The 9,852-nt window shown below is 34.4% G+C and overlaps 1 protein-coding gene across 3 annotated transcripts in view; it reads right to left on the reverse strand.

The window, feature by feature from the left end:
* LOC114937283 (uncharacterized) overlaps positions 1-9,603 on the reverse strand; it is a 74,849-nt gene extending 65,246 nt beyond the window's left edge. Inside the window, exons 1-3 of one of the 3 annotated variants that reach the window (XM_085480549.1) lie at positions 9,421-9,603; positions 4,168-5,066; positions 1,883-2,125 (exon numbers count right to left, since the gene is read on the reverse strand). In XM_085480549.1, coding sequence (XP_085336675.1) covers positions 1,883-2,125; positions 4,168-4,402 — 478 coding nt within the window. In that variant the 5' untranslated portion in view covers positions 4,403-5,066; positions 9,421-9,603. Of the gene's footprint in view, positions 1-1,882; positions 2,126-4,167; positions 5,067-5,477; positions 5,662-9,324 lie in introns of those variants that run through there. The other 2 variants (XM_085480548.1, XM_085480550.1) reach the window with 2 other exon arrangements.
* Positions 9,604-9,852: the final 249 nt, after the last annotated feature.

Raw genomic sequence — 9,852 nt, forward strand, 5'->3', positions numbered from 1 at the left:
TATGCAGTAGTTTTCAGAAAGTTTATTTAATCTTTCATAATATAGTTGCAAAGTAAAATATCGAAATAAAAAGTGCATTTTATAGGAAATAAACAATTCGTGACGTTTGATCAGAGAGAGAGAGAGAGAGAATTTCCAGATAACATTAACCTTTTAAAAAAAAAAAAATGTTTCTTTAAAATCTCAAATATCGCAAAAAAGTCATTTGCTGCTGGTGAAATTTGGTTTGCGACATTGTTTTCAGCACCTAAAAATTTATAAGAAACATTTTGTCTGGTTAAAAATAATTTTTGACCGCAAACTAGTATTACCATGCTAGTATATTTCAAATTTATCACAATATTACGCATAAAAAAGAAAGAAAAAATAAATATCATTTTTATCTCGTATATATATATATATATATATATATATATATATATATATATGCGTGTGCATGAATATTTTTAAATAGGATTGCGATATAATCCGGAGAGGAAGCGCGGGGCGAAATTTGGAAAATGGATTCCAAAGGATAGCATTTCGATTTAAAATCGCATTCGATCGGGGGGTGGGGAAGGGGGTTGAGAAGGGGTGGAGGGAGGGAAATATGCAATACGAAAAAAAAAAAGTGAAAATGCACGGCTCATGGCGAACGTATCGCTGCGTGAAACAAGCGAGCTGACACGGCGCAACGGTGCGGTTTTTGCGAGCGATATCTCACAACGCAACACCCAAACACTACAACCCCCTCCTCCTCCCCTCTCCCTCCCTCCCCCCCCCCTTCGTCGGCGTTCAATTCGATTTGGAATTCTTGCTAGATATTTCCATACGCCGGTAAATGGCCCGGCGACGCGAGTTTAACCCACTCGCGGACCGGATCGGTATTGTAAAATGTTGAATACGGCGAGAGGGGGGGTTGAGAGGGGTTAGGAGGGGGGAGGGGGGAGGGGAAAGGCCGATCGAGGGCGACCGGACGGCGTGGAATGAATATATATGTACGCGCGAGCAGGAGGGAGAAGAGGGCGCGAATGAATTTATAACGCGCACGCGAAAAACCGAAACCGCCCCTCCAACCCCCTCCAACCTCCCCCAACCGACCCACGTGATCCGTTCCTTCCAACGGAACTGACGCCGGCTGGCCGGTCCCGTAAATCGATCGGCAGCTGTTTTACGGAGTTGACCGCGCGGGAAAAGCTCGCAGCGCCCGAACGCATTCGCATAATCGCGAAATCGAGACTCTGGGCGATCCGGTCTTTTCCTTCCTTCCTTCCTTTTTTTTTTATTTTTTTTATTTTTTTTTTATCCCAATAGATCGGATACTCTCCGCGATCTCTTTCTCTCGCGCGGAGCCGGAGAAATCCGAGAAAGTTTCGATTCAACGCCAGGTATTTTCATCAGAGGTTTATTTCGCCCGCCTGGGCTTCGAATGCGAGGATCATCGCGTTCGCGGATTATACGTGTGTATATACAGAATGTAAAATATTTTCAGCTGTTTCTCTTTCTCCCCGGTTGGAACGGGAAATTTGAAATAAAAACTTTTTTCCATTTTCCCCTAGTGCACGAGTAGTTGATCGCGAGAATATTTCGTCCCCCAGGCAGAGTCGATTTGTGAGTGGATGGTTATTAAATTAAATAAAGTGAAAGATTTTTTTCCTCTTTCTCTCTGAACTTTTTATAACCCAAATTAGCCTTCCGACAATGAGACTGGAGAGTTTGGTTAAATTATTGTCGCAAACTTGCGTTTCGATTGAATTCCGCTTGGCGGAAGCGAAAGTCACCTCTCTGACGTAGCCCAGGCTTCGTAGATTGGATTTGTGGTATCAGAGTCGATAACTTTCCTTATACACCACTACTACTACTACAACAACGAAACCCATCTGTGTGATTCACTCGCACTCACCCTCGGCCTGATGAGGAGCGTAGATGTTGAGGTACAGACAGTCCTCGCTCTGGTTTCTCAAGTAGGGTAGGTGTCTCTCCAGGTATTCGTACCTGCCTGGTTTCACTTCCTCTCGAAGATTTGGCAAGACTTGCGGGCAAACTGGAGCGAATTCCTGCGACTGCCTCACCCCTCGCCATGGTTGCGGTGAACGAGGTGGTGAAAACCTGAAGGATCCCACTGGAGGTTCCGCGTAAGGAACTCCTAAAACACACCAGAGAATTCCTTCACATGAACCGAGTACTTAAATATATCTCTGGTATTTAAATAGATCATAGAGTAAATTAATCAGGAAAAAATATATATTTTTTTAGGAATATTATTCATAATAATTCTTTTTAATATAATAACTATCTCTATTTCTGATTAATCTAGGAATATTGTATGTGTTCTTAAATAAAATTTAATTTGATTCAGTCAGAATTCTTTGAAATAAAAAAATGAAAAACCTTTTTCTATATATTCTCTATTTTTGTTTTATTGTTTTTTGATGTCAAACATTTCCGATTAAATGGAATTAAAATTAAAATTCAATTAAATTTTATTAACAAAATTTTTTTCTATACGTGTATCTACTCTTTTCAATTCATTTTTTTGTGTATAGAAAAAAAAATTTTTGTTGTGAATTGAAAACTGGAAAAAATATATAGAAAATATCCCCGAAGCAATTTTATTCAAAAATTCCCTATATATATATATATTTATATATATATATGAAACATATATAGAAAATTTTGTTTTGATATAAATATATACATATTTCTTAAGAATATTATTCATAATAATTCGTTTTAAGAAATATCTTTATTTCCAATTAAGCTAGGAATATTGTATGAGTTCTTAAATAAAATTTAATAATATTTCAATTTTAATTCGATTCATTCAGAAATTTTTAAGATCAAAAAATGAAAAAAAAATTTTTTCTAAATATCCTCTCTTTGCATTGTTCTTTGATCTCAAAAATTTCCGACCAACAATAAATCGAATTAAAATTAAAATTTAATTAAATTTTATTAAAAAAATTTTTTCTATACGTCTTCTTTTTTCAATTAATTTTTTATAAAAAATTTTTTTTTGTAAATCAAAAAATAAAAAAATACCCGAAGCAATTTTATTCAAAAATGTTCTATATACATATATAAAAAAATGTAGAAAAAAATTGTTTCTTACACAAAAAAAATTCTTTTTCCAATTCACTTATCTTCGCAAGGTTGACACGCGTCATAAGCAAGAACTGCTTCGTCGAATGCGTTCACTTTGGATGATTACCAAGAGCGAACAGCGTGAACTCGTCTTTGGATATACAAAGTGACGCACACAGATGCAGCCTCCCGACGCGTGGCGATACGACTTGACGGACGCGTGCTCGTGCAAGGGCCGAGAAAGCTAAAGGGGGAGACGGGCGAGTAATATCTGTTCCCGAAATACACGGGCGCGCGCGTGAGCGCACGCTCTCTTCGTTTTGGATCCTTTGACGTATCGGGACTCTCAAAGCGCGGATATGCAGCTGCCAGGAAACTTTTGCTCACTGACCGGAGCCGAGTTTCCTCCGGAGTATCGAACGCTATCGGGATATCGTTGTAGTAGATTATTGCATATGAAACGTCGGTCTTCTGCGTCAACCGGTTTAGCAACGCTGCTAAGGGATAAACACTGGTTTGAACAGAATATAAATAGTTTCGGCTGTTTTTTATCGCCGACTTTTCTCATCAGAGAGAAAAGAAATCCCCATCATTTTCAGCATCGATCCTTCTCTTAATGAGCAAGCACTCAGAACAAGCTTTGTTCGACAAAATTTCTGAAATATAACGAGGAATAATATCCGATGTAACTTCTCAACAAAATTGTTGCAGTGCAATGTGTTCAAAGTAGGGCTCGTGATTCTTACCGATTAATCGATTAATTCAAAATCGATTAATCGATTAACCGATATCGATTAATTGATTAATCGATTAATTAATTAATCGATTACCGATATCGATTAATCGAATTGATTAATTGATTTTCATCAGTACATTCGATTCTAATCGATTAATTAATTAATCGAATTAATCGGTAATCACAAGCCTTACCTACATAGTTTTATGCATTGACAGTGTTGATCACGAATAAAGGATCATTTTTATCGGCAAAATTGAGGAAATAATTCTCATGGCCACATAAATTGCTTGTTTGCTCTGTTTTTGGATGCTACTATTTTTTGGCATATGGTAATTCTTGACAATCAAATACACATAATCACTTACCGAGAAAAACGTCGACCAGCTGCAGGTTGTAATTGGTCCTCGGTTGAACTACCATGCCGCGTAATCGGCCTTCCTTTACGCGAACTTCCCTCGTGATCCTCTCCTGGAGATCGTGATATCGCTGATGATAACCGTACTGATTCCTCGATTCGTGCAAGTCGCGATGTTCCGTAAGAATCTGCGTGCAGGCCAACAATAGAAGACCCACCAATTCCATTCGCAGCATCTTGGACATTTGCTTCGCGTTCGTGGATCGGTCAAATGTCAATTTTTTACACTTGAAAGATTAAAAGTCCTCAAAAATTCGTTGAACTCTCTGAGATTTTATCCCGATATTCGTAGGAATTTTTTCGCAATGAAATTTTATCACAAAACTCTTATATTGTAATTAATTAAAAAAAAAGAAGAGACACCACACTTTGACACTTATGACGTATATATTATATGTGGAAAGAGATTATCGTAGAAAAATACCGCAACCTTTTAAAAGGTTCACGCATCAGTGACAAGTTTTGAAGCAACGCGCGACAAGCGACGCGACTCAGAAGCAAGCACTCCCGATTGAAGTAAAAATAATTTTTCCGGCTAACGTCAGACCGGATGCGAAGAGAACGGGACCGGGGCTCTTTCGGCCGTCGCTCGAACTTTTCGCTTCGGAGCTTCCGCTGCCAACGCGGAATTGTTAGAAGTTACTTTTCCGCACGTGGAGTTCACATTTTCGTAGCTGTCGGTCGATTTTCCGGACGCCACTTGATTTTATTCGAGTTACAGTTCATTGCAAAGTTCAACATGACATCTCTTCCCGGACTCGTTTTAACCATATACCCGATCGACCGGAATCGGTCTATCAAATATGCACTTCATATTCAGCACAATCAACATATAATTCTGCTCTCGTTCTTTTTATAGATTAAACAATTTTTTTAATTAATTAACTTTTATTATACATACATATTTTCAATCCTTCTGTCAATGCACAATTTTCAGTTTTTTTTTTATTAATGTATAAGTGTTTTTGACATATCATACTTTGACAGTTCTTTTTATAGCAGCTGCTGAACTATCCATTACATTTTAATTTGTATTTTTATTATGGTTTTTATTGTAATTGTAATTTTTCCTTTCTTTTTTCTTTTTTTTTGTATTTGTATTGTAAAGGCAATTATTGCTATAAGTTGTCTTATTACTAGAGGGACCTTTTAATTAAATAAAATAAAATAAATTTGAGAAGATTTTTGAACAAAATTGCTTGAGTGCTCATGTATCCGTTTATCGACAGAAGGATCAAATTTATATATCGTGCATTTTACATAAACGGAATCTCCTATCAAATTTGATCGATGTATCTCGATAATCGTCGCCACGTTGTCACACGATTCTTTCATTAAACCGGAAAAAATTGAGATTCGATATATCTCGACATCCGCGCTTTTCGTGATTAATTGATATATCGTTGGCCACTTTATTACTCGAAACTTCCCACGCGCGCGATTATTATTTTCGCATGCGTGGACACGCGCATTCCTTCGCTGTATTTAAGCGAAAGTGCTCCGTACCGAGAGGAGAGACAAGCTGATGCACATCGAAAGTCCCGCGCGAGAGAGAGAGGGTGAGAAAGCGCGAGGGAAGGAGAAGGAGAGAGAGAGAAAGAGAGAGAGAGCGAAGTTTACCAACAGGCGGCGCGTTCTATTTGGGGCGAAGAGTACGTGCAGTCGCGCGAGCCGTCGCTCTCTCTTCGTACGTGCGTTCACCCTTGTTTGTCCCGCCAAGAATATCGCCTCTGGAGGACATCGCCGAGCGCAGTTTGCACCATTCTCGACTTACAACACGCTACCGTCAAAAACTCGCTCTTTACCATGTTAAACAAAGTGTACTCCCTTCGTCGTAGAGAGGCGCGAACAAAGTTTATAATGGACGTTGTAATTAATAATAATTTATTACCAACTCGAAATTATTTTAATTAATTAAATAGGATATATATTTTGCAAGAGATTTCTTATTAATTGTATTTTATGTATAATTAAAAAGATGTTTAAATAAGAATTTTAAATGAGAATTATTTAGGAAATTATTTCTTTATTACAACTTATATTAAAAATTATTTCTTAATAATAACATAATTAAAAAAATATATATATATTTAGAATAATGTATATTTAACGATATATATTTAAAAATAAATATATATTGTATTTTATATATATATATATATATATATATATATTATATTATATGTATTATATATTATAATATATATTATATTTTATTACAATTAGTAAGAAATTGAAATAAGAATTTTAATTTTACAATTATTTCTTAATAATAACAATTTTCTCTAAAATATATATATATATATATATATATATATATATTTTAGAGAAAATTGTTATTATTAAGAATAATTTTAAATAATTTTTAATTTAAGTTGTTATGAGGAAATAATTTCATAAATAATTCTTACTTAAAATTCTTATTTTATTTTATTTTTTTTTAGAAAATTATGTTATTATTAAGAAATCATTCTAAATAATTTTTAATATAAGTTGTTATTAAGAAATAATTTCATGAATAATTCTTATTTGAAATTCTTATTTAAATTTCTTATTAATTGTATATAAAATACAATTAATATAAGAAATCTTTTGCAAAATATATACTTTATTTACTTAATTAAAATTATTTCAATATATATATATATATTTTTTTTTTTATAATTCAATAGACGAGAGGTTCTCGCGATGTATTTAGCGCGCAGATAGAAGCTATTTTTGGACGAAATATTTTATGGCGCAGCGAGAAAAGATATTTTGCACACGAGAGACGTCATGATGACATCTTCGTCTATATACGGGCGAGATAAGAACTTCAACTTCGTAAAGAGACGCGTTAACGTCAAACGACAACTCGCATTCGTGCAAATTCGATCACGTGCACGCGGGCGAGATATTCGCGATTTTCCAACATCGCGATAATAGCTCTAGTTTTATATACACTCGCGGTATATGTGTATATACACGCACGAGCGGCCGTAATTTCGACGTAATTTACGTTGGATGAATGACATTGAGTTCAAAACTAATCCGGGAAAACGCAAAAGAGAGATACAGCGCAACCAACTAAATCCGATATTTGGGACATTTACGATGGCAAACTTTTGAGGATTTCAACACGCTACGCGATTTTCACAGATCATATTAGATTTACCTGTCGAGCTTGTACAGTCTGCAATTCCGAATTTTCTTTTAACGCAATATTTCCACGTGAGAATTTCTGGAGAGTCGAAAAATAACCTTTGGCTTTAACATTATAACGTTTCGATAACTTTTTTATCCAGAGAAATTTTAATTAGATACTCTCATGAATGAAATGTGTTAAAGCTTTCATGGGATATTTCTATGTAATTACAAAAAATTTGACAAATTTTTTAATGGATTTGTATTGAAAGCTGAGTGGTTTTTAACGATGAGCAAAAATGTCAAACGTAATTAATTTGTACACTTAAACCCGTGTCTATTAAATTATATAATATGCTTTCCCTTTTTCAATTTAACTTACAGAGGTTTTTTATACATAATTATATATAAAATATGTAATAATAAGATTCTTTTAAATAAAGTAAAAATAAGAACGTAATCTGCAACTGTTTATTACTAAACTGTTTTTCTGCGTGAAAATTTTTGAAAAATCTAAAAATCGTATGGTTATGACATTTTAACGTTTACATAATTTTGGTTCATTACAAAAAATTTTTGAATGAATTTAGTATCAAAATCTGAACCTTTTTTTAATGATGAGCAAAAATGTCAAATAATTAATTTTGCTTGCGTTTTTAATAATTTTAAATAACTTTAAATTTTTGAATAAATTAGTATCAAAATCTGAACCTTTTTTAAATGACGAGCAAAATGTCGAATAATTAATTTTGCTTATAATTATATACAAGATACGTATATGAAGGATTCTCTTGAACAAAGCAGAAATTAATAGCGTAGAAATCTTGAGAATGTGTGCGGAGATACGAGAAAGGAAGCGCAAAGTGACGAGATCCTTCTCGGAACTTTGAAATAGAAATTTTTGCGAGACGTTTCACGCTCGTAGAAAACTCCCCGCGTTATTTTTAACGTCGACGATGACAACTGCGGAGCCTCCTCGTCGAGCAGAGTCGAATTGTACATTTTTCGCGTCGATGCACACTCCTCAGGGTGTGAACTCGCAATAACGGTTTGATTCGCAAGATACGTTGCTATCCGTATGCGCGAAACTATTATATTTTTATTTATATGAAAACATTCAATAAAGCGCACATTTGTTAAATTGTTTTTCACTCTTTGCTCTAGGTTTTCGTGATCAAATAAATTATGATAATATATCTTACACACACATATATCACATATAATATAATATAATACAATATAAAAATTTATAAATGTAAAATTTAATGTAATATAATAAATAATAATTGTTTATATTAAATTGTGATATAATGAATATATTAATAAAATAAAAATTATATACATATATGTATATATATATATAAATATATATATATATATATATATATATATATAATATATTGTATTTCTATATTATATATCTATTTTTTATTCATATTTTTAATACAATTTTATACGAGTCCGGCCTTCTATTTATATTCCACGATGGCGAAATAAAATAAAATATTTTTGGCAAACTTTTATTTTTCCTTCTATGCATGTGTGTATGTAGAGGTGTTGTCGAGGGATTAGGGATTGAACGAGAGCGTAAGCGATTATTGCAGCAAATCCTATTTTGCCGACCGCTTGTTGCGGGTAAGCTTATAGGAATTCACCTCATCCATCATTAATTTTTCTTTTTACCTCCGTCGATGTTTATGATAGATTTTCGAGAGGTGAGAAAATACCGCCACGTTATATCACGCCCCGATTATTAAACCTCTATTGTATACCTCTCTCTCTCTCTCTCTCTCTTTCCTTTTTTTCTCTCTCATTACAGAGAAAAAAGGGATTTTATTCAATAAATTTTAGAAAAAAATTTTTCCCTCCGATAAAAAATTATTTCGAATTACGACGAACCGTTATATCAGTTACGTTGCAACAATTTCTATTTATAGATAAAAAGTAAATGCAGCCGTAAAATAACTGGGAATTCATTTTTTACCCTCTTTTGCACGCCCTACAAAAATTGCGACGACAATAAATTTCACTCCGCATTGATATCTTCTCTCTTTGATAAAAATCTAATTTTGATAATTACATCTCTCGCACACAATTATATCACCACATTGTCACTATAATTTTCATGATTCGCGAAATATATTGTAGCCAAAAAAAAAAGATTAATAAAATTTAAATTTTGCGATTGTTTAATACTCGGCGCACTTAATTCCCCATTTTTTTAACGATAAAAGCGCGTGTCGAAAAAGCTCGTTTTGTCCCGGCGAATCTCGCATGCAAACTGAGCCAAAGCGTGTGCGAGAAACGTTTCTAAAATTAAATCGCGAGTTTTCGAACGAAGCGCCGCCAAGGCGAGGCGAGTTTCAGGTTTTCGTTTTTCGCGATGAAACCATCTTCGCCTTGTTCGAAATTTTTCCGCGGATATGCATCTGGATGAGGAGAGGCATCGACAGGAAGAAGGATACTTGTACCGGATGCTTGTTTGCTCGTTGATCCGCGAGAATGCGAATCG

The sequence above is a fragment of the Nylanderia fulva genome, unplaced genomic scaffold, assembly GCF_048542155.1.
Source record: "Nylanderia fulva isolate GAGA-0341 unplaced genomic scaffold, ASM4854215v1 Scaffold15, whole genome shotgun sequence".
NCBI lineage: Eukaryota > Metazoa > Arthropoda > Insecta > Hymenoptera > Formicidae > Nylanderia > Nylanderia fulva.